The sequence below is a fragment of the Taudactylus pleione genome, unplaced genomic scaffold, assembly GCF_031769625.1.
Source record: "Taudactylus pleione unplaced genomic scaffold, aTauple2 ptg001044l, whole genome shotgun sequence".
Lineage (NCBI taxonomy): Eukaryota > Metazoa > Chordata > Amphibia > Anura > Myobatrachidae > Taudactylus > Taudactylus pleione.
The window spans coordinates 860,638-887,222 of NW_028285445.1; the positions used below are offsets into that span (position 1 = coordinate 860,638).

At 42.3% G+C, this 26,585-nt stretch overlaps 1 protein-coding gene across 2 annotated transcripts in view; it reads right to left on the reverse strand.

The window, feature by feature from the left end:
- TPK1 (thiamin pyrophosphokinase 1) overlaps nt 1-26,585 on the reverse strand; it is a 702,648-nt gene that overhangs the window by 489,486 nt on the left and 186,577 nt on the right. For both annotated transcript variants that reach the window (XM_088461408.1, XM_088461407.1), the window contains exon 3: nt 21,956-22,025. In XM_088461408.1, coding sequence (XP_088317534.1) covers nt 21,956-22,025 — 70 coding nt within the window. The remainder of the gene's footprint in view (nt 1-21,955; nt 22,026-26,585) is intronic.

Sequence of the window (26,585 nt, forward strand, 5' to 3'; positions counted from 1 at the left end):
TAAACATTATACAAACCATAGGATAGCCGGGTGGGGATCCAAAACTGGAAAGAGGGAGAATGCCCTTTGAACTGCTTATTTATAAGCCCCTCCTATTAACTAAACTGATAGGCTAGAAAACCCTGACTGACATCTCACTCCCCTCTGCTAGCAACAAACATTAACCCTTAATGACCCGTGCCAAATATTCCTTAAAAAACCAGGTGCTTATATATCAGACTTATACAGTCTTCAGATACTTTTACTTTTTCACAGAGTTTAGTTAGTAGTTTTACAATATTTTAAGCTGTTGACAAGATGAAAGGTATTGCAATGGTAAATGTACAGCATTTAAATTTGCACAAAGGCAAGTACCCTTCACTGGAAAAAGCCAAAGAATCTTAAAGTCGGTAGTGTTATTGCTAAAGATAGAAGTGCCATTTATATTACTAGATGTACTTATACGAGGCACCTTATACACATTTGTAAACCTTTATGCACCCATCACTCCTAATACACAATATTTTAACTTGATTTAACCTATTATTACAACCTACCACCCAAAATTTAATAGTGGGTGGAGACTTAAATAGTGTGGCAGATTATCATTTAGATAGATCCAGAGGGTCCTCCTCTCAGTCTGCTCTGGGAGATGCCGGTATACACTTACTTCAGAATGTCCATGATCTTCACGATGTATGGAGGGTTATCAACCCATCTGATAGAACTTACACTTTTCACTCTTATGTACATCGCACTTCTTCAAGAATAGACTGCTTTCTGCTCTCTGGCCCCGTGCTGTCAACAGTTGTCTCGGTTGATATACAAGATATCCTTATATCTGATCACGCCCCTATATCTGTCTGTTTTACTACCAGGAATCCTGCGGTTTTTACTAGAATCTGGCGTTTCCCATCTTCAATGAGCAGCTCTGATCATTTTGCTCAATATCTCAAGAGTAGATGGCAGGAATTCACGGATGACAATTTAGAGCATTGGGAGGACCCTGCCTTTTCTGGGCAACCTCTAAAGCCGTTCGTAGAGGGCATATCATCGCTTACCAGGCAAGGAGAAGGCGGGAGTATCAGAAGAAATATGCTTATCAAATTTATATATCTGACCCCTCAGACCGTAATCTTCTCGACTATAGACAAAAGTGTCACCTTCTCGAAAACTTTCTTTTTGCTAATGCACAAATGCAGGTTAAATTCAAGACGAATAGGTACTATCGTTGGGGTAACAAACCGGACGTCTATTGGCGAATATGACCAGGACGCAGAGACCTAAAAATCACATCACAACACTTCATGATCCCTTGTCCAATTCAACAGTTCACTCTACAGCGGACGTCCTCTCTAGATTTCACTCCTATTACACAAACGTATATTCAGTTCCCTCATCTGACTCTCTCCTTCATAGTCGGCTATTGGAGGAAGCACGGTTGCACAAACTCTCCTCTGCCCAAAGGGAGATTCTAAATGAGGATATAGAAGAGAATGAGGTATCTTTGGTTATTTCTAAACTCCCCAACAATAAATCACCAGGACCAGACGGTTTTACTGGAGAATACTTTAAGCTTCTGAAACCCCACATAGTCCCCATCCTTACTTCATTATATAAAAAGATTCAGAGATCATATTCCTTTCCCTAGCTTTAACGAATCCCACACTATCCTGCTTCCGAAACCAGACAGGGACCCAAAACTTGTCCATGAGCACTCAACGAAATAAAATTAAATATTTTAATTTCTATTAAATAAATTATTTAACAAGGGTTTCAATGTGGTGTTTAATCAATTAAAACTCATTAGAAAATGATGATGATACTGGAAGGAGGCGGCCGGCACTGTGCTGCAGGTATGCATGAGGAAGTGATGCAGTCTCATCTCACTACATTATGGGGGGTATCCAATTAGCAGCTGTAATTACATCGCCTGGGGCTATCCAATTAGCCCCGAATTCGGCCCAACGCCGGCACTTATCAGGGTTTTTTTTTTCGGGACCTGATGTGTCCTGAAAAATAATCCATGATAAGTGCCGTTTTTTCACCAAAAATCTCACAAAAAAAAAAAAAGGCGAAAACACATAGGAGCCGCGATAGGCTCCCAGTCCTATGTGTTTTCGGGAGAACTATCCTGTTATTTTGACTGAAATAATAGGATAGGGTGGAAAAAAAACAACATTGGAGAAAATCGGGAATTATCCGGCGAAAAAATAGGATTTTGGTACTTACCGATAAATCCCTTTCTCCGATTCCACAGGGGACACTGGAGCCTCAGTACAATGGGGGTATAGGAGTGTGTTAACCGGGAGCTGGCACCTTTAAATAAAAAACTACTGGTAGCTAGCTCCTCCCCCTCTATACCCCCCCAGGTCAGTCTAAAGACAACTGTGCCCGAGGGGAGCTGGAAAGTAAGGAAAAGGAGAAAGAAAAGCTACATTAATCACATATACATAAGAAAAACACATATACATGAAAACAAGAACAGGTCAGTCAGACAACATTAAACGCAAACTAGCGTCTGAACCTGTAAAAACAGTAACAATGCAGGCAGAACAGCGTAGTGGTGGGTGTCCAGTGTCCCCTGTGGAATCGGAGAAAGGGATTTATCGGTAAGTACCAAAATCCTATTTTCTCCTTCATCCACCAGGGAACACTGGAGCCTCAGTACAATGGGGACGTCCCAGAGCTTACATCCCGGGTGGGAGAGCGCTGAGAGCCCTGCAACACCGCACGGCCAAACTACGAAGCGGAGACCGCAAAAGTATCAAAACGATAGAATCGTAGGAAGGTATGCGTGCCTGACCAAGTGGCTGCTCTACAAAGCTGGTTTAAGGAAACCCCGCGAGCAGCCACCCATGAAGGACTTACCGAGCACGTAGAATGCGCCGTAATAGGACCCGGTGGTTGTTTGGAAGCCATCACATATGCTTGCCTGATAGTGAAGCGAATCCATCTAGAAATGGTCTGTTTGGAGGCCGGCCAACCTGGACGGGCCACATCAAACCGAACAAACAAAGCATCCGACTTTCAACGTAAATCCGGAGTGCTCTGACTACATCCAAGGATTTTGAATTGGAAGAGTCATCCTTAAACACCGGAACCACGATAGGCTGGTTTATATGAAAAGCTGTCACCACTTTGGGAAGAAAAGCCCTTTGAGTACGCAGCTCCGCCCTACCTCATGGAAAATAAGATAAGGAGGGCGGCAGGATAAAGCACTGAGTTCTGACACACGTCTTGCCGAAGTGAGAGCCAACAACCGAACCACCTTCCAGGTTAAGTACTTTATCTCCACTCTCTGTAATGGCTCAAAAGTATCAGACTGGCCAACACCAAATCCAAATACCATGGTGCTGTGGGAGGTACAAAGGGGGGTTGAATGCTCACAACTCCCTGGAGAAAAGTCTGTATATCCGGAAGCAAAGCCAATTTCCTCTGAAAGAAAATGGACAACGCGGATACCTGTACCTTTAAAGAACCCAGACAAAGGCCTGCTGTGAGACCAGCCTGAAGAAAAAGGAGACGTGATACCTTAAAGACTGAAGGAGGAGAATTACGTCTCTCACACCAAGCCACATATGTCTTCCATATGCGGTAGTAATGTTGAGAAGTGACTTCTTTCCTAGCCCGAATCATTGTGGGAATTACACTAGACGGAATACCCTTCTTTCTGAGGACGGCCCTTTCAATAGCCAGGCCGTCAAACGAAGCCGCCTTAAGTCGCGATAAACAAATGGGCCCTGACGAAGGCGGTCGTCCCCAGCCCCTCAGACTTGCGTCCGTGGTGAGGAGGGTCCAATCCCACACCGCAAACCTTTTCCCCGCCAGCAGGTGGGAAGGGTTCAGCCACCAAATGAGAGATGTTCGAGTCTGAGGTGCCAGGAGAACTCTCTGATGGAGAAAAAGGTGGGATCCTGACCACTGGGAGAGGAGATCCAACTGAAAAGGACGGGCATGAAATTGTGCATACTGAATCGCCTCGAAGGCCGCCACTTTCTTACCCAGAAGGCGGATACAGAGATGCACAGAGACTCGGTGATATTATAAGACCAGGCGCACCATATGCTGAATGGAGGCAGCCTTGTCTTGAGGCAGGAAACTCTTTGCTGCACTGTGTCCAGTATCATTCCCAGCAATAGTAAAAGCTGTGTGGGGATCAGGGAGGACTTTTTGAAATTTAGTATCCAACCATGTTGTAGGAGGATGCTCTGAGTTAAGCGAATGTCCCTTAACAGTCGAGCTTCCTAAGAGGCCTTTATCAATAGATCGTCCAAGTATGGAACAATGACGACCCCCTGACCATGCAGTAGGGCCATCATTGCCGCCATAACTTTTGTGAAGACTCTTGGAGCTGACAAAAGTCCGAAAGGTAGGGCCTGGAATTGAAAATGCGACTCTAGGACCGCAAAACGAAGAAAGGCCTGATGGGGGGGCCAGATGGGGATGTGGAGATAAGCGTCCTTTATGTCTAAGGGCACCAGAAACTCGTTCCTGTCGAGACCCGCTATAACGGATTGGAGAGAACTGCCTGGTGTGGTCAGAAAATTACGACCATGACAGGCAAGTGGTTAAGATCCTCCAGTACTTTCCTTATGGCCACTAACAACCTTCTATACAGGACCAGCTCTACCATTAGGCAGCTGCCTAGAACGGCGGAAACTGGGGGTGTCTCAGAGAGGCAGGGCCAGCAACAGAAATCTCGGGGCCCGGCACACTGATGTCTCTGGGGGGCCCAGCTTCTCACCATCACCCCCATCCCGCACATCCCTCCCCTGCATGTGATATGTGAAGCATGAGAATGTTAACAGAAAGATATGCCAGCCTTTACATAAAGAAAAAATACGGATCACTGAACATCGATGTTGGCCGGCGTTTCCACCCGGCAGATCGGCATTTCCGATCGCGTCGCAGGATCACGAAAATACCTGTCAGATGTATGAGCACCTTAAGTTTACTGTTACAGCTATGCATGCTGATTTTTAATCAACAATTTGTTTATGACCATTCCCCAGAAGTGAACTGTTAGATCTGAGTCATCTGATTCAATTGATGATTATCACTGATGTCCATGTCCTTCCTGCAACTAATCTCACTATCACTAGCAGGTTCAATATGTACTGGATACCTTGCATTTATCTAACCATTTATTGTTTGTGAGTACTTCACAGTTTCCTGATGAAGTGACCCGGATGTTAAATTTAATTTGTGAACACTAACATTAAGTACAAAGTTAGCTTAGGTGGGTGTGGGGACTCCCATGAGTTGGCTGGAGGCTTTACCTCTGGTTTTGTATAGCAGTTGCACCACTCCAAAGCAGCCACTTAACCTCTGCCTTATGAGCTACTTTTTGGAAAACTGCCTATCCTCATTGTAAGTCCAGCAACAGACTTGTCACTGTCATATGATTTAACTACTATGTTATACAATTCTCACAGCATCTGAAGACTTTACAAGAAAAGCAAGGAAAGCTTATGAAGAGACTCCCAGAGGGACCTTGTCATTGAGTCCAGCCTAAAGACTATGTAATGGTGAGAAACTTCTTATGTTCTGGTTGTCTCATAGATCGATGACAGGGCCCGTTCCAGGTTCTGCTAACAACCTCGATTTGGCTGAATAGGACAATTGGATTCACGCATCTCACTGCAAGAAGATTTCGGACCCGGCGGTGAGGTCAGTTAAAGCAAGAGAAGACGCAGATAAAGACATTGACTGTGATTTAAAGTTAACAAACTTATTTGATTATGGGCCTGATCAGAGCCACAGTTCAGGCCAAGATAAGGTCCACAGAATCGGGGACATTATTAGTAGTGTTCTGCGGATTGTGGACAAAGAAAAGGAAAGATGGCTATTGGTGATCAAGTCTCTGTGTATCCATTGATTGAGGAAATTATTTTTGTTGCATTTTTAAATTTATAATTTTTTCTAGCGAATGAGGGCTGTAAAGTACTGGTGGCTGATGAGGACGTTGTGGAGAGGAATCCTAGGGGTACTGCCAGGGTCATAATGGTAGACTCCACTCCTGTTTTGAAACCCATAATTATAACGGATAGGGTATTAACCACATTAAGAGCCATAAAAGATGCACACACTCGTTTTACTACTGATACTCCCAGGTATAGGTACGGATCAGAGGATGGTCAAAAGACCAAGGCAAAAATTCTTAATAGCCCATATATAAAAATAATTAGAAGATTTGAAAAAGAAATATATCAATGTAACAAAATACAGGTAAATAAGGACTCATACTGGTACTAGGTATAGAATACATCTAGTAAAGTGTCGGGAAAAGAAGAGCCATTACAGTAAGGAAAAGGTGTGGAGGTTTGCCTCACAATTCCAAAATGTATATGTGAATATTGTGGTTTAAATTCAGAGAAGAGGTGTATACAATGGTGCAAAGACAGCACCTCTATACAAACTGACACTTCTTCCCTGGACACTTATAATGAGCTTATAGGAAGAACAATAAAGTTGTTGGGTATGTAGTCACCATGTCATTCAGGGAATGTTGTGCTAATGTCTATCTCATTACACTCATATCAAACAACACTTTACTCACTATGTGGAACTCACACACTTGAACCTTATAATGTTACAGGTTCCCTACGTTTAAAATTAACAAGGTATCCAAGGTATGATCAGGACAACGTCAGGTGTATTAACAAAACGGTACAGGAGTTGAAGGTACTTATTTGGGAACCAGTATTTGTAACACAATCTTACAAAGACCTTTCAGAATTAAACTTGTTTGGGGATCTTTTAGAAATTATTAAATACACAAAATCTAATAATGAAGAATGCGTGAGAGCATTAATAAACTGTGTAATAACAGAAGGAAGGTAGGGGTACAATAAAACATATAGTCATCGTATTGCAGAATGTGACAAGCGAGAAGAAAGCGTGGATGAAAAGAGTGCCCGTTGTAATGTACCGTATGATGTTTTTTTCTAAGCACATTGTCTAATAAACCATGGACACTACCACAGGGGTTATATTATATTATATGTGTGGGCATAGGGCTTATAAATGGTTACCAGTGAATTCTTTTGAAATGGGTCTTATAAGACGATTGCTACTTAATGGAAAGGTAACACAATAGAAAAATCTAAAAGAAACATAAAAAATAAAGATACAAATGGTATATGAAAAGTACAAGCACCTCTTTACACTGTCCCAAGGTTATAAGGTTGGTTTGGGATTTGGTAGCATAATAACATTTGGTACATAGGGAATAACTGCAAATCAAAGAATGGTACAGGAATTAGGAGAATTAATAAACAATATCACAGACATTGTGGTAAGAGAGTTTCAAGCAATAAAACACTGAATTAAATACAGCACACGCTACCTTACAGCTGCAACTTCAGGATATTGTGTCACATTACAAACAGTATATGAGTTAAAGTGTTGTACATACATCACAAATTCTTCTGATGCTGAAGAAAAAATAAAAGAAAGGTTGAAATAAATTTATTGGGAGATTTATTAAAAATGAATTTGCTGAACAAATAAACGTGATGGTGTGATTCCCGACAGCTGGTTCACCTGGTTGAACCCCAGTACATGGTTCGCAAGGGTTGGAAATTGGTTAAGCAATATTATGTACATATTGGGAAGGTTAATATTTTTTTGTCATGATAATGTTGTTGAATTTCTATATATTAGTGAAATGCTTTAAGAAAATTTTCCAATGCATTAAGAAGAAATCAAATGATGCAATTTATGAGAGATATGAACTTTTTTCAGAGTTTTGACGAAGTTCAGAGGATGAGCTGATAACACAGGAATATGTGAACTGTACACGTTTCTTCAGCAATTCACGTATATATGTATGCTTATGTATTTCATTATGACTTTTATTGCAATTAAGAGTATATAGAAATAATTGAGAATATATAAATTAGTTGTGTGAGTTGCAGAAGGCCATATTTGTCGAATGGCCTCAGGCCTAGAGAGGATAAGGCCTACCCTTTTCTCTTTAAAGTAAGCAAATCTGTGTCTGATGCAGCAGCCATCTTGTTTAATGTTTTAACAATAAGAATTGTGGATTTAAAATGTCAGTTTTAGCGTGTGCAGACTAATAGACAGTAAGTCTCAGTTTTTATAAACAAAAAGAGTTAAATCAAGATAGCATTTCTCTGCAATAGTCAGAGGTGAAGGCTAGATGAGCAATTATGACATGGGAACAGAAAGATAATACCAAATAGTGTCAATATTATGGTTAAGACACCCATAACCAATTAAGGCCTAGGCGGTACGAATATTAAATAAATTAATATTCCTCATTGGGTTAACTGGAGGTATAGCCAAAATGATAGTATAAAACTTAGCAGAGAGAGAGGGAGGGTGAAGCAGTTGGAGAACGATGGAGAGAGGGCACACAATTAGGGTATGGGAGGTGCTGGTGCCGTTGCCATACGTATGTATGAAAATGGCTGACTGGTATTTCTTTTACAAATTTATTTTACAAGTATTCCCTACTGCGCTACTGCTGCTGTAGTGTTTTTGTTGTATGTCTGCACTAGCAAAATACATGTATAACTACTCGGTCTTTAAGTAAAAACATTGTCATTTATTTTAGAAACTGTATTTGTGTGAATTATTTAATTTCTCTTTGTGACGGGTAAGGTTTATAAGTAATCTAGAACACATTGCGTTATCAAATGTAAATGTGATTTCTTAGTTTGTTTTTGTTTTAATTAAATTTGCAAAAATCTAAAAAAAAACTTATTACACGTTGTCATTATGGGGTACTGTGTGTAGAATTTTGAGGACAAACATTTATTTATTCCATTTTGGAATAAGGCTGTAACATAAAATATGTGGAAAAAGTGAAGGGCTATGAATACTTTCCGGATGCACTGTACATTGAGTGGAACTACAGGCTTCAGCACATCCTGGCATCTATTGGAAAGCCGACATTTGTAATTCTACTAGTGTCAGTATGCTGGCATTTAGAGTTCTACACAAATCAGAAACCCCAAATAGTTAATAGCTACCAGGGTTTGTTATTCATACTTGCACACCTTAAACTAATGACCAAGGGGGTCAAGAAGAGACCTAGTGCAATTCACAATGTTGCTGATCTTCTGTAGGGATGGGGTGTATTTTGTTACAGCCTTGTGCTGAATGGACTGGGGCTTGATCATATTAGGACAGGGGAACCCTACGCAGTGGGTCTTGCTGTTGTCGAAGCTGGTTTAGTGGCTGAGACAGAATCAGTGTAAAATTAGCTTGGAGCGACGCCATCTTGCGAATGGCAACCAGACTCCATCTTAAAAATAAGAATCTGCAAGACGCCATTTTGCGACCAGCGCCATTTTAAGTTACAACTCACGAGCTAAGTACAGATGGCAATGTTTTTGATAATCTTTTAGAAGCCATGACAGGCCCATTCTGGGGACAACCTTGCATAGAGAAATACCAAAACAAACACAGTATCAGTTAGCAACTAGAAAAACAGCTTCCTTAGAAAAGGAATTAGAAAAGAACAATACACCAGGAACTGTGGGAGGTTTTGCATGTAAATGGAGAAACCCATATGTACTTATGTAGACAGGTGTAGCTGTGGCAATTGTAATATGGCCCAGACACTTGAATTTGACTTAATGAACAATGGTAAGAAATCTGCTCTTTTTAACTCACTGTCAGACAGGCTGGCACCAACACGGTTTGGGGTCTCGACCCTGTTTGAGAGTGAAGCTCACTGCCCATAACACATTTTCATTGCAGTTTGAAAATGTTAGTAAGAAATGAAATATATATATATATATATATATATATATATATATATATAGATATATATATATTAAATCCATCATAAATAGAACCTCATGCATAAACACCGCACATTGCGCACAGTTGCGCTGCTAACATGATGAACATTTACGAATGCACAATATCCTGCAAGCGAATGCTGTTTATTTGCTGCATGCATGCACATATGCCCCAAATCAGATAAACCTAACTAGCGTCTTTTCCCAAACCCCTAATACTTACATAATGCACACTCACATAAAAGGTTCCATAGCTTTAAAATATAAGATCCAAGTTTTATTCATTTATTACAAATGCTGTGAAATAAAGGCTATTTTGGTATCTAAGGTTTAATACGTGATAAGTAAGCCGTGTTTGGTATGATACTGATCTGCACTTTCTCAACAGCTTTCCGAATCAACCTGTTAAATACCCTGTAACAGATGCACCCGCACTGGGAACCAATGGGATCAGCAACAAACCTCTCTATTGTGTTGTTTGTTTCTGTAAGGGTATAAATGTGTGTGTTGTGACCACAGTCTGGAGTCTTCTTGCTGATTGCTGATTGCCGGAGGTTTCTTGCTGATGCCGGTATCTGGTCCAGAGCGCGTGCGTATGTATAACTGTATCTTGGGTCTGTATAATTCTTTGCGCTAAATTGTACTTAGATCAATCACAGCGTGTAACTGACTGTACTTTACTTGAATAATACTTTGTGCTTTGGAAACACATGTTCAAGGTCTAAAGTCTTTATTTTACTGTATGACTGCGTACGCAAATAGCGTAAATTTTAGAGGTTTATAGGCAGGGTTTAGAAGGTATAGGTAGGTGCGTATAGAGGTTGAAATCCAGTATCCTTACTGTTATAGTGTGACTAGAACAGCCATATATTAGTTCTTATAGGAGCTTGTGTTGGTTATTCGTTTGAAGTGCAGTGAGACAGGGTGTCTAATTTTTTCGGATTATTAATGCAGAACTGGCTTGTATAGATTAATTAACTTTGCAACGCGGCAATAATTCCTCAAGCGGTCACTAGCGGTACTACATGCAAAATATAAATGCTGAATTAGACAGCTACGTTATAGTATAGCAATGCAAATTATCTAGAGCAGCGTTTTTTAACCGTGGTTGTTAGGTGTGCCGTGTGGTCAGATCCACCGGTTAGAGCTGTGGACCGGGTAGCGCTGAGCTCTTATGGGCGTCTCAGGCGTGCCTGGGCCGTGAACTATGCAGAGGCGGCGGCGTAACAATACAGGTCACGCACACTGTGTTACCAGCTCGCCGCCAGCCCCGCGGCCACAGCAGTATCTAGAAATGTCCTTGCATGAAGGAGAAATATAACCTACCCGCGGCCATCAGCCAGCCTGCATTCCTCACCAGCCAGCCAGCCTGCCTGCCCGCCCATCCCGTGGCCACCAGTCCCACCAGCCAGCCAGCCTGCCTGCATGCTGCTGACAGCTCTGCCGATGAGGGACAGGTAGGGGCAGAAAAACTGTAATTTATTTTTTGTGTAAGAGCTAGTGTCATTTTTCTTTTTTAATGGTTTTATTTTTTGATGGGGAGCAATGTGGTTTTTATTTTTTCTGTGTGACCAGCCATGTGGTTTTTTTTTTGTATCTGTTGGGGCCAGCCAATGTTTCTGTGGGGGCCAATGTATGTGTGTTTTATTTCTGGGGGGGCCAATGTATGTGTGTTTTTTTTCTCTGGAGCCAATGTATGTGCGCTTTATTCCTGTGGAGGCCAATGTGTGTTTAGTTTTTTTTTATGTGGGAGCCAATAAGTATGTTTTTTTATAGGTAGCACACGCTGCATCGCCAGATGGTGTACCATGGCAATTTAAAATCTTGCGTAGTGTGCCTCGAAAAAGGTTGAAAATAACTGATCTAGAGCAACTTAATAATGCTACATCTGAAAAAAAAAATACAATATAAAATTTGCAAAGTCAAATTTAAACAAAAAGTTATAACCAGAAAACCCAACATGCACATACATGACCTCCAGTCATTAAGGCGTTGTAAAAAGCATCTGTCCAACACTAGTTTGAGGATACATTTACATTACTGTGAAATACTTTTTCTCAAATTAGAAACGTATAATATTTATTGCTAACTGTTGAATACCACCAACATATAACAGCAGCACAAGATTATCTGTAAAGGTAATAATTTATGGGGCAAAAACCCCTAGTTGAGTCATCAACCAATAGTTGCCTACCCTCCCGCAGTTTCCGGATCACTGTTTCCTGCTGCCACATATTGTAAATCATAAATCCTGCATTTTTCACTGCAGTTCATATCAACCTGCCGGGAGACCATCAAGAAATTGATGAGCAAAGATAGTGATTTCTGCAGTCACTGTGAATGTTGGTATTGCTTAGGAGCCTCTGCTGTCCTTGCTTATGGGCCTCTTGGTGGTGCCCAGGGCCGGACTGGGACTAAAAATAGGCCCTGGCATTTAAAGAGCGCACAGGCCCACCTCGCGTCAGCATCTGGCTCCTGGCATAGACTCCTCCCCTTACCATTCCTGGCCCCTCCCACTTAGTCTATTGTCTTACAAATATAATTGATATTAGAACAACATACAAGTGCACATCATTCTCTGTATTAAAAATGTAATACCTACAACGGAGCTCATCCTGCAGGGGATTCAAACATGTGCCATAGTCAGACCTTACTGGTGTAGGTCACACACAAAGAAAAGGGAAGGCATTTTCCCAAATGACCAATCCCTGGCTTAGCAGTTGTACTGGATTAGGATAGTGTTCACTGTAGGAATTATTTTAGGGCAGGGGTGCTGAACGCAGAGGACACATCTGTGCACACCAAAGCAGAGCTGTAACTACACATTTTGACAAAAGAGCGTTTGTGCCGCAATCCACAGGTGAAGCAGGGAGAGCGTGTGCCGAAGACACGTGCAAAAAAATCCAGGTGTGGTCTCGCTGGGAAGGCGCGTAAGCACATAGTAGTATCCCCAATTCAAATTATGCCACACAGTAGTGCCTCTTAGTCACATTATTATAATCCTCTATTTCTATGGCGCCATAAGTGTTTAGCAGCACCTTACAAAGTACAGTACATAAACAAATAAGTGAACAAGAAACCAGTGACTTACAGATAGAATACAATAGATACAGAATAGAACACAGAACAAGTATATGCTGCATTAGAGATCATAACGCTCAAAATAAGCAGCAGGGAGTCAGCAATCACGTTGCGTCACACAGTAGTGCCCCATAGTCACATTACACCACACGGTAGTGTTCCCTCGTCACACTACACTGCTCAGTAGTGTCCCTTATTCACATTACATCACACAGTAGTGCCCCATAGTCACGTTATGACACACAGTAGTGTCTCTTAGTCACATTACACCACACAGGAATGTTCCTTCGTCACACTACACAGTAGTGTCCCTTATTCATGTTACGTCACACACTAGTGTCCCTTTTTCATGTTACGTCACACAATAGTGTCCCTTTATCACGTTACGTCAGTGTCCCTTTTTCACGTTACGTCACACAGTAGTGTCCCTTATTCAGATTACACCACACAGTAGAGCACATTCAGTTATGCCACCCAGAGCCCATTCACGTTATGCCACACAGTAGCAGTGCCCCTTATACACTATGCCATGCAGTAGTAGTGCCCCTTATACATTACACTACACAGTAATGCCCCTTATACATTATGACACACAATAGTGCCCCTTAAAAACACATTATGCCACTCACAGTAATACAATGGCATCTGCAGATGGCGTCTGTCAGCAGATCATGAGGTGTCCAAAGATAGCATCCACTCAGCTTCTCGCCGGCCCTTGCCGCGTTTTTCATCCTTCGGCTGGCTGAGTCATGACATCACCGCGGCCGCACGTGACACTCCAGTTACTCCACCATGTCCTCAGCATGGTGCTACTGGGCAGTCCTGCTGGCAGCTCACAGGAGCTGTCAAAATGCCGGCTAGCCAGTCCTCCCAGATTATTCCCGGGCCCGGCCCCCGCCGTGCATCACATACCAGGCTGCGTCACTAAGTAATTACTTGGCCCAGGGCCGTATGAAGACTTGTGGGGGCAACTAAGTTGTGGGGGCCCCATCAATAAAATAGCCAGGGGGAAGGCAGAGAGAGAGAGAGACAGAGAGAGGGAGGGAGGGGAGAGAGTAATAGAGAGAGAGAGAAGTGGAGGGAGGGACAGGGAGTGAGATATATAGCGGCATATTCATCGTCACTTAATTTTTACAAAAGCAGAGGAAAATGAACATTTTCACCTGCAATTGTAGAAATTAGGTTTTTGGGCCATTCATCAAGAAGGCAAAGCTGGAGATATAACCGGTATCTCCTGCTTACCCACCTCTTGCGGAATGGCCCATGTCCCCATAGGGAGGGAGAAAGGGTAAGAGAGGGGGGAGAAAGGGAGAGAGATGGAGAGAGACAGAGAGTGAGATAAAGGAAGAGATAGGGAGGGGGGGACAGGAGTAGGGGACAGAGAGAGAGATTGAGAGGTAGGAGTGTGTGTGTGTGTGTGTGTGTGTGCACTGCACACTCTCTCAATAGCACTTAGGTACCAGCTTTCCTAACGGGGGCGGGCACTTCGCGGCATAAGGCCACGCTCCCTACTCACGGCATTATTTCATAATAGGGTGATGCTGCCGGGACGTGGGAGCCAGCCAGGGGGCCCCAGGATGACCGCCGGGCCTATATATCCGGCCCTGACGTGGATGCATAGTAGCTGCACTGTAGGCAGCCCTGCACATTGACAGCTCGCAGGACACGTCTGAGATTCACCTGCCCGGGGTGGATGCTGCCTTGGTGGAGCTTGACCGCCGGCCGTGTCATAATTACGCAATGACACGGTTTCAGAGCATGGCGCCGTCCGGGAGGTAGTTCTGCCAGGCACACCTGCGCTCTGTTAAACCGGCCCTTGTGGCCATCGGCCCTTCTGGCATTTGCCAGAAGTGCCCGATGGCCAGTCCGGCCCTGGTGGTGCCCCAGCAGTCTAATCACAGTGTCACATCCTCTGCTGCTACTAGTGTGAGCTGTGACTGAGGGTAAGAATTTGTATTAGTAATCTTTAGTTAAAATACAGGGGGAGGTATTAAACCCAATGTAAGTTCCTCACTGTGAAAACACAAAAAAGGACAATACTGTACAACTAAAAAAATTTTAATCTGTTTTTATTATTATTATAACAAAATGATCATTAAAGTAAGTCTGCAATTTCTTATCATATGTGGTAAACCAATGGTTTGAAGGCATACCTCCCAACTTTTCAAAATGTTAACGAGTGACTTCTCTGCGCGCGCACTAAAATAGGGGGCATGGCCTATCGGCAAGGGGGCATAGAAAATTACATATCTGCAAGTAACGCCATTTTTTTTGTCATGTTGAGGGCTGGCTTAGCGCTCCAGGAGCTGCAGAACAGCCCACCAGCCCCTTCAAGAGCCAGCAACGTGTATATGGATGATGCGCACATCATCCATTCACTGCTGCTCAGCTATGCAGAGCAGCGGTGTGAGAGTGTCCTCCCCAACTTCCCCCCCACCCGTGGGACACTGCAGCCCATGGGTGGGACAGTGCCCGTAAAACGGGACTGTCCCGCTGAGATCAGGACAGTTGGGAGGTATGATTTAGGTGAAATATAGGTTCAAAAGTAGTAGAACAATATACAGTGGGGCAAAAAAGTATTTGGACAGCCACCAATTGTGCAAGTTGTTGCACTTTAAAAGATGAGAGAGGTCTGTAATTTCCATCAAAGGTACACTTCAACTGTGAGAGACAGAATCTGAGCAAAAAATTCCGGAAATCACACTGTATGATTTTTAAACAATTTATTTGTATATTCTTTCTGAAAAAAAATATTTGGACAATCAAAAAGTTTAACTCAATACTTTGTAAAGTAACCTCGGTTGGCAATTACAGAGGTCAAACGTTTCCTGTAGCTCTTTACCAGGTTTGCACATACTGCAGCAGGTATTTTGGTCCACTCTTCAATGCAGATCTTCTCTAGATGTGTCATGTTTTGGGGCTGTCGCTGGGCAACACGGACTTTCAACTGCCTCCACAGATTTTCTATTGGGTTGAGATCTGGAGACTGGCTAGGCCAATCCAGGACCTTGAAATGCTTCTTATGGAGCCAATCCTTAGTTGCCCGGGCGGTTTGTTTGGGGTTATTGTCATGCTGGAAGACCCAGCCACGTTGCATCTTCAATGCTCTTACTGAGGGATGGAGGTTTTTCCCCAAAATGTCACGATAGATGTCCCCATTCATCCTCTCCGTAATACAGATCAGTCGTCCTGTCCCCTTTGCAGAAAAGCATCCCCAAAGCATGATGTTTCCACCCCCATGCTTCACAGTGGGTATGGTGTTTTTGGGATGCCACTCATTCTTCTCCCTCCAAACACGGCGTGTGGAGTTTATACCAAAAAGTACTATTTTGCCCTCATCTGACCACATGACATTCTCCCAATCCTCCTCTGGATCATCCAGGTGGTCACGGGCAAACTTTACACGGGCCTGGACATGTGCTGGCTTAAGCATGGAGGACCTTTCGGGCACTGCAGAATTTTAATCCATGACGATGTAGTGTGTTACTAATGGTAACCTTTGTGACTGTGGTTCCAGCTCTCGTGTAGTTCTGGGCTGATCCCTCACCATTCTCAAGATCATTGATACCCCACGAGGTGAGATGGAGCCCCTGGTCGAGGGAGATTGTCAGTGATCTTGTATTTCTTCCATTTTTTAAAAATTGCACCAACAGTTGATCTCTTCTCACCAAGCTGCTTGCCTATTGTCGAGTAGCTCATCCCAGCCTTGTGTAGGTCTACAATTTTGTCCCTGGTGTCCTTAGACAGCTCTCTGGTCTTGGCCATGGCAGAGAGGTTGCAGTCTGACCGTTTGAGGGTGTGGACAGGTGTCTTTTACACAGTTAACCAGTTCAAACAGGTGCCATTAATACAGGTAACGAGTGGAGGATAGATGAGCTCCTAAAGAAGAAGTAACAGGTCTGTGAAAGCCAGAATTCTTGCTGGTTGGTAGGTGTCCAAATATTTATTTTCCACAAGAATATACAAATAGTTTAAAAATCATACAATGTGATTTCCGTAATTTTTTGTTCCGATTCTGTCTCTCACAGTTAAAGTGTACCTATGATGGAAATTACAGACCTCTCTCATCTTTTAAAGTGCAACAACTTGCACAATCGGTGGCTGTCCAAATACTTTTTTGCCTACTGTATATGTAAAATAGAACATCAATATAATAGCTACCTCGATAAGCGTGATCTAAAGGTAAGTATATTTTATGAAGCTGATTAATACAGCGATTTGTGGTGAACTATAAGCAGCCTGTTTAATTAAATACTATTAGGATCCCAAACACAATTCCTCAAAGTAACTCATGTGACAGATAAGTACGTATTATGTAGTATTACAGATAACAATCCATTCCTCGGATTGGAGTAATGGCCCCCATACAGAGTCGGATTATCTACAAGGGGGTAGAGGCGGACGCCTAGGGCCCGGGGGCTCCTAGGGGCCCATCTGAAACCGCCACCAGCATTACAATTAAGTTTTGTTTCTGTTTTTTTATATACTAAAGGGCCCACACGAGAGATGGAGAACATGACTGGTGCCGAGGGACAGGGGTGATCTGAGCCAGGGAGTCACGTGTGGCATCAGCGTGTGTGTGCAGCCGATCCATACAGAAGTCTCAGCTAAAGGGAGGCCCCGCCCCCTTCCTTCTCTCACTGACTGCCCGGACAAAGCCGCTGCCTTACTTTTCCCACCCGGCATCCTACCCTACACTCCCTGCTGCTCAGGCCAATCTACCCATTGCTGAGTCTCACCACCTCTCCAGGCTCCCCGGTCCCACTTGATTCAGACGATGAGGGGGCGGAGCATATGCACCTGCATGAGGCAGAAAGTGATGTCAGGGAACTGATGGATTTCGGGGGGTGCACACTGGGCTAGGGTATCCCTTATGGGGCTGGTGTGTATGTTTCAGGTGAGCTGCTATTAGTGCACAAGCAGTGAAGGAGGTGAAGAATGCAGAAGGCAGAGGATGGGCTAAAGTTGGAGGGGGCAGGCAAGATGCAGGGGGTAACATGGTTGATGGAGGTGAAAGCAATGGGGGACAATTGAAGGGAATGAGGCAATTACATGGTGGGAAGCGAAAACTACTGATGCTGGTATGGAGGGTGAGAAAATTGAATTAGGCAGGTGAAGGGAATGAGTGAGGTAAAGAATAGGGATGATAGGAATGAGGGAGGTAAAGAATAGGGGTGAGAGGAATGAGGGAGGTAAAGAATAGGGATGAGAGTGAAGAATGAGGGGGGAAGTCACCAGGTAAAGAGGGACTGGATAGGGAATGTAGGTAAAGAGGGAGCAGGTAAAAATATAGAGGCTGGTGTAAAGGGAGGAGAAAGCACTATAGGCAGAAAATAAGAGACGGTTGTGTATAGTTGTGTATGTACCCAGACGTGACGTCTAGTAAGAACGGAAGTGCAATTCCATGACCTTAACATGATGTTATTTTCTCCCAAATGTAGTATCTGACCACCAACAGTAAAAACTTGTACTCTTGCAAGCTCGCTTCGATTGGTACACTTCAGGCATGGTGGCTCACTTCGCTTGCCACAGGTTAGTATTCCCAATAGATGTCCAAGCGGATAGTAAATGACGTCAGGGCAAATTTACCGAAGGGGATACATCCCTAACCAAAATGAGAGGTGAAGGAAGTGAGGCAGTTACAGAGGCAGATGTAAAGATGGATAACAAGTATGTGGTGTGGGTTTAGGGAATTAAAATTATAGAGGTTAGTTAAGAAGGAGCAAAGGCAATCAGGCAGGTGAAGAATGTAAAATAAAGAGGCCCCTAACAACGGCTCAGACAGGATAGTCAGACGGGGTGAGACGGAGCAGGTTGAAGTAACTGCTGTAGTAAAATAAACAATTAGATATTGATATATAGACCTATTATTATACAAAAATAGAAAAAAGGGCACTCACCAGATAGATGAAAACCTTAAAATCACATCTTTATTGAATTCTTTAACATCACCATAATAGAAGAGTGTATATATATATATATTATATATATATGCATGCCCCGAACGACTATCTTGCCTAGGGCCCCATGAGGCCTAAATTCGCCTTTGCCACCTATACACTAGTGATAGATTGTCGCAATGCTGTGATCCACAGATGCATGGTCGGAGGATCGGTCAAATCCAACGGATTTGGCGATCACAATCAAAATATGATCGTGATTTGCATATCTGTGAAATTGAACCTGTATGATTTCACCGATCCTCCGACGGTTGGCTTTTCCGAACTGCCGACTGACGTTTCCGATCCAATTGCAGGATCTAACAATACGTTTGTAGGTGTATGGGGGGTGCTTAAGTTGTGTTAAATTAGAGTATATAGTGTCCGTAATGATTTGGAGGATGCTATAAAGCTATGTAAAACAGCGCAGCCAATAAATATAGGTATGGTCTATAACTTGGAGGCACACAATGAAATAACAGATAATACATAGAAAAACATACAACATATTCTCAATCGACGTGGCAAGGAATATATGTTTAGGGTTGAATTCACGCAAGGTTAAATTACATTTGGAATTTATTGCATAGACATCACATTTCTCAAGTATATTGTGCTGAGTGAGAAGAAAAGAAATACAGTATCACAGTGAATAGTTGTAAACAAGAAATTGAGTATTGCAGGCATCAGTGTCAGTATCAATACTTGCAAAATGTCCCAGAATATACTGTTACTAATGTTATATAGAAATATCTTGCAACAAGCATTTAAGCATAAATACGCCCATAGGTGGAGTAGGACACGCCCCCTCAACGCATTCGACTACCAACAGTAATCTACCTGAAACTAGTTTTCAAAAGTAGCTAAGTATGCATCAACCATATAATCAAATATGATCCAAGCAATAACAATTTGTGATAAAATACAGGTTGAGTCTCCCATATCCAAATATTCCGAAATACGGAATATTCCGAAATACGTAATATTTTTAGCATGACTGAGATAGTGAAACCTTTGTTTTTTGATGGTTCTATGTACACAAACTTTGTTTTAGGCACAAAAATATTACAGATATTGTATAAAATTACCTTCAGGCTGTGTGTATAAGGTGTATATGAAACATAAATTAATTTCATGTATGTACGCAAACTTTGTTTGAGCCACAAAATTATTGAAAATATTGTATAAAATTACCTGCAGGCTGTGTGTAAAAGGTGTATATAACACATAAATGCATTCTGTGTTTAGATTTGGGTCCCATTACCAAAATATTTCATTATGCAATTATTCCAAAATACGGAATATTACGATATCCAAAATACCCCTAGGCTCCATCCCCTTTCCTGACGTGGCTGCGCCTTAGACATGCCAAGGGTCCCGATCCACTGGCCACCAATGTTGGGAGGTATGTAATTGCATCAAAAAGGCTTTCAAACACAGTACTAATGGATATTGCGCAAAAGTACTTTCCCACATTTCAGTACGTATAACTGTTTTCAAAATGTTATAAAGTTCATTGGATTATGTTGTATTATATTCTAAATGAAATTGCCATTGTAATGATGTATGCTTTTTGGTATAATACTAAAATATATTAGTGCTATAAGCTGTTAAACTTCAAAAATGCACATTTTCCAAAAGGTTTCAACAATTTGGGCCACTAGTGTATATATCAATAATAGGCTGCCCACTAAGTGCCCTGTGCCCTGTGGGTAGGATGCATACTTTTCAACTTGGCTCACAGCCTACCTAACATCTGACAGCTTTTCTGTTTTAGTTTTTTTCCTAATAGAACTATGAAAATGTATCTGCACTGTACGGGTGTTGCCGTTGCAATGGCATTAAAACGGTAACATACCGGCACCTCACACCCTTTGCGGCCCGCTCCGAGCCCAAATGAGCTGAATTTAGTTCTAAGCCCTATGGGGCAGTGAGGAAATTTCTGCGAATCCGGGCTGCCGTGAAGTGCGACCATTGCCACGATGACTCGCACTGGTGAGATCATCACGGCTAATAGAATTGACCCCTATGTGCTCTTTTTTTTTATTGAATTAACACCATTGGCTGAAGTAAGGTGCCAGCACCCCAGTGGCTGTAGCTCATCAAGGATATTAATGATGCTGAAGATTTTTGAGCCAAAATAGCTGTCTTTTTGCGATGTTCACATGTGGCACAGTGGTTAGTTTTCTGCAATTATTTACACTGCTATGTTGACATAACAAAAGCTAGCATTGTGTACCTAGCAATCTATAAATGACAAGATGATCTGCAGTACAGCTACCTAATTATGTTAGTAAAATTAAGGGAAATCTAATAATGTCAATGCAATTGCTTTAAAGCATTAATCATTATTTACAAAAGGCCAATGTATTCTGCCACTTTGTAGTTTTGGGAATTATATACAGAGTGAGAATACACATAAAACCTAATTACACTTGGACAATTATCTTTATCATCATCACAAACTATAAACATATAAATAAAATAATTTCAAAATTTGTAAAAAGAGATAATTTTTTTGTTTGTAAGTTTAGCCATTAAATAATTAGCTACTGAAAGACCATTAGAACAGCCAACATGTGGACCTGGACAGGAGGCCAGAGGCTTCTTTAAAGTTTCTTACTGCTTTGGGGAGGTGGCATACGGTGGATAAGTGGGGCATAAATTGTAATTCAACGATCTAACATAAAAATTCACTTTACTATGTATGTGACATTCCACTGTAATAGTTCTGCACATAACTGCTGACTCTCCCAGAATAACCAGGAGAACAGGGCACCATGCTGGGTCCCGCCAACTTCCCTAGAGTATCTCGCCATTGCACTGAGGGGGGCAACACCATAACAACGCAAATCGCATTACTCCTCCCCCTTCAGGGAAGAACTTTTAATACCAATTATTATGTCACAGGTTTCTTTTATATGTTTGTCATGTTATCATTATTACTTCTTTCAAAGCCTGTCAATTGTGTATAAAGCACATCAGACACTAAGATGTGAGTTGTTAAACTGTAGTTATCAGAGTATCTATCAGAAGTTACCATATATGCTGTTAGCATGTACTCAGTCTATAACTATTGCCATAGTGCTGGCAGAACACTTTTGCTAACGTAGTAGAGGAATGCATTAATTTCACTTGACAACCCTGATAACATATGTAAAATAAATGAAAACTTACTCATCTTCTTGTCCAGCTGTGATATGATGTAAACGATTTGCACCTCCATCGGCACAGGCTTTCAGTGTAGCTAAAAGAAAACAATGACATCAGATATTTGATACTTAAATCGATAAACATCATAAACATAAGCTACACATATAGTTACTCTGCATGCACTGACCACAGAGTGCATATGTCTGTTACACATTATCAATACCTGGACGGGCAACATGTAAAGTAACATATTTTGCAATTTCTGTGTCAAACCTGGCAACACTTCAGATCAGTGCTTTGGGACTTAGGGTGTGATCACGTCCCTGGGGGTGTGCTTGGTTCTTTTCTAAAAACCATTAATTGGCCCTGGTGCACGTGGCACCAGAGGTAATGATTGCTTTGCAAGGCAGCAGGGAAGAGGAGTTACTGCTTAACTTTCTCACCTTGTGGGACAAAGCTGTCTAGATCAGGACGATTCACGGCAACAAATTAATAGATGTTAAAACATAAACTGCCATTTTGCAGCACATACTGTAGCTCCAATATGAACTTAAATCACATGAAGTTACACAGGAGAGTTCACTAAACACTGTACCACACTATATGATAAGTCATATATACTATATCTCAAAGTAGTTACAGTAACATGAGCATACCAGTCATGGGAATATGAATGGGCAAGGATAAAAAGATAACTATCAACTATACACGCTACATCAATATAGTAAATATGACACACAGGTGATTACCTTTTGAGGGCAACTTTTCAGAAGTTCTAGTTTGCTTTTGTTAATTTACAGATGTGTCCTCATACAACTACCCTCAATAAGCCATGCGGCACCAGAGAGCTGTGCCAAGTGGTGTGGTGTCTTTTTCGGTCGCACACAGATATACAAAGGTCACATATCAAATTAACCAGTGCAGTCTCATGAAGTGGTTTTGTTGCATCGCGCTAGGACTAGATGCACATTCAAGCAAAAAAGACTCTCAGTGCAAGCTGAGTGGCACGGGACCTGGCTTGCCGAGAAGGGCTATTTGGTGTGACTGCTGCAATAGAGTATGAGGACACATCTGTATTTAAATGATTACCTTTTTAATTGACGTCTTTTAGCTGGGAATAACAACAGAATGAAACTTTGCCATGTCACTTTTACATATTAAAAGCAATCCCCATAGATATATTACAATGTCCTAGTGTACCTCTCTTGTATAGGGATAATGGGATAAAAGATACTGCATTTGTACTTATGATCAAAACTTTGGGAGAACAGCGTGGTAATGCTCTTAACTGTGGCACATCACGACCATAACATCTATCATTTTACCACACGCCCTCTTAGGACAGCGCTGTAACATACCCCAGCAATAGGCATATAGATGTTTTATGGGGTTATTTTGTGTTTGTTTCTTTACTTCAGTGATTTTCAACCTTTTTTAAATCAAGGCACACCAGATTTTAAAATTGCCAATGCACACCATCCGGCGATTAGGCGTGCGCGACTTATGAAAAAACACACTACATTGGCCCCCGCAAAAATAAAGCAATCACATTGGCCCCCACAGAGAAAAAAAACACATTGCTCCCCAACTAAAAAAAAAAGCAGATTGGCTCACCCTGCTCCCGGGCTGGAAGAGCTGGTTTGGTCACTGGCACAGGGCAGGCTGGAAGCGCTGGCTCCGTCACTGTCGCGGGGCAGGAAGGAAGCGCCGGCTCAGTCACTGGCGATGGGCGGGCAGAAGCGACGGCTCTGTCACTGGCGCGGGCAGGAAGCGCTGGCTCGTTCACTAGCGCAGCTGCACAGGCTTTCTGGAGGCAATGCGGTGTGCGTGACCTGTGATGTCACGCCACTGCGTCTAGGCAGGTGACGGCCTAGACGCGCCTGAGCCTCCCAGAGGAACTCAGCGGCAGTCCGGACCATACATTAATGTATAATGTGCCTGGCGGCTCTGACAGACGCCAAGGCACACCTCACAACTGCCCACGGCACACTAGTGTGCCGTGGCACACCGGTTGAAAACTGCTGTACTAATGGATCAAATGCAAACTGTATGTATTATAAAATACCATACAATACCATGCGTTCATAGATGTACTAATAAACTACGCCACATTTAAGTGAATTCTGATATATATTATGCAAGCTACCATATGTCTGGCTCTCAGAAGGAAATACCTTTGACAATATAGAAGCAAGTTTTTCCTTTGACTACTTCAACACAAAGAATGGAAAATATATTGGAATAAAAATACATGTATGGATGCAGAGTATTTCACCATATTTTCCTTACAACTACTAAGGTAAATATTTTCTTATTTGTGTACAAGTGATGGTGTGATGTACGCTAGTGCACATGGTGGGAGGGCCCTTGATGACCCAATCACATAATTTCGCCCATCGCATTTACTTTTGGGCTTCCTCTCTGGCAGGGGAGATGCAGAAAGAAGGAAAGTTTGATATCACTACATAAAACAATAGCTTGAAACAGCAGATTGCATATTATCACAGTTTAAAACCAACATCTGCATATAATGTTTACCAAAATAAAGAACATTAAAGCAGCCTTTTAATGACTGGTGCTATATTTTCAACTTTGTATATCAGGGCCGAACTGCCCTTCTGGCACTTCTGGCAAATGGCAGAAGGGCTGATGGCCAGATGGGCCGCTCCAGCTGCAAACCCCGACCGAGCAGTTTTGCCCCGGCGCTCTGCCCTGCGTGCAGCGAAGTCACACCCCCTTTGAACGAGGCCACATTCCCTTTTGGGGGCACGTGTATTAGCGGGACTGCCAGGGCTGCTAAGCAGCCCCAGTCTGTCCCTGTTGTATACTATTTATCAAGAAATATTTATTATTTCTTAGAGCATAGTGTGAAAACAATGTTAAAACATTTAGGAGATCAATCAAATGGGTCTTGACAGGACTGGACAGTCAGAAGAATATACAGTATACATTTATATATATTTGTGTGGGTGTGTATTTTAAATATCGAATTACAGCTTTTAAAGTGAATATGAAAATGATGCTGTAAGTATGGACTGATTCTTTAATTACAGAACATCAAAATACATGTTTTGCAAAAGCTGTTGTTCAATCTACTAATGCTGGGCATACACTGCCAGATAAAAAGCCTGTCCGACCGACAGACATTTAATCTGGCAGAGATGTCTCACAGTGTATTGGCCCTGATATCTGCGCTCCGCCCCCGGAGAGGAGACATTTCCCCGTTACTTCCCTGGGAAGAAACAGGGGAAATATCTGCCTGTCAGCCATGGCTGAGCATACACTGCCCGATGCGGCCAACATTTACTTATGGAATATTGCATCAGACGGGCATGCTGGGTGATCAGGCATGCCCGATCGATCGATATTTAACCCCTGGTCGCCTGCACACACACTAAAATTATCGGAGCTATCTGTGGATATTGTGCGGATCGCCCCGATAATTGTATAGTGTATGCCCAGCAAAAGTAATATTGTTATTTAATGAACATTTGGAAACATTGACATGTATTAACAGCTTTAAGCAGAAGACAAGGTAGCCCTGCTCCATTTACTGCTTTGCCAACTTACAGTCTGCAGGGATCCGGAATGTTTTCCTCGCACCCCTGAACAGTTTTTTTTCACAAAAGCATACATAGCACAAGTACATAATTGCCTACTGTTGAACAAGCATTTCAGGCCCATTTTGTGTCTGTGAATCTTGGATTGTCCGGTATCGTTGGGACTACACAGCTTTGGATACCGTTTTAAAAATATTCTCCAGCACGTTCTGGATAAATCAGATAAGTTTTATTGTTTATAAATTCTCTAGGCATCTATTTTATGGAATAATAAATCATGTTTTTAGGACTCCCTGTCTTGCGTCATCTTGGATTACCCTTAAAGTGTGTATTTCAAATAAGTTGTGCACAAGTGAAATGAAACAGTAGCTGGTTTAGTATACACTTGACAGTGACAAAGAAAGAGGGTTTACACAGGATATTTTTAAAATGCTAGGTTCATACACATTAATGTACAATAGGATGAATGGTGCAAAAACAGAATCTGGCTAATGACAGCACAAAACAGCTCAATAATGAGAAGTCCAGGAATAATAACACAATACCCCTGGCAGGGGTAATAGCAGAGCAGGAGCAGATTACCCACACTGGGGAAGAACTGAGGACAGTCTATGAGCTCAGAAAGATAACCCTTGCCATTGGACTGCAGAATAAATGTAGACTTCTCTGGCAGAGGTTAGTAAATGTTGGCTGAATACATAGACAGGAACAGCTGGATGTGCAGAAACTGGTATAACTTGTAGCACTATTAGAAAGATATAGCAGATGTGTTGCAACTTGCAAAACCATAGATAGGAACAGCAGGATGCGCTGAGACTGGAGTAACTTGTAATGCAGTATAACAGAATAGCAGACTTGACTTGCAATGTAGAATAACATAGCAGACTTGCATATGTAATGCAGTATAGATCGTGGTAATACGCTGTACTGTAATGCAGTATAGATAGTGGTAACACGGCAGTAACATGAAAAGCACTTGAAGTGCTATTGAGAACAGCCACACACTGGCCTGTGTGACAGCGTGGAGCTGTAATGGACTGCAGACTTGGTGTAGGACGGAAGCTGTGCAGAAATACAGATTATGAGCAGCCTGG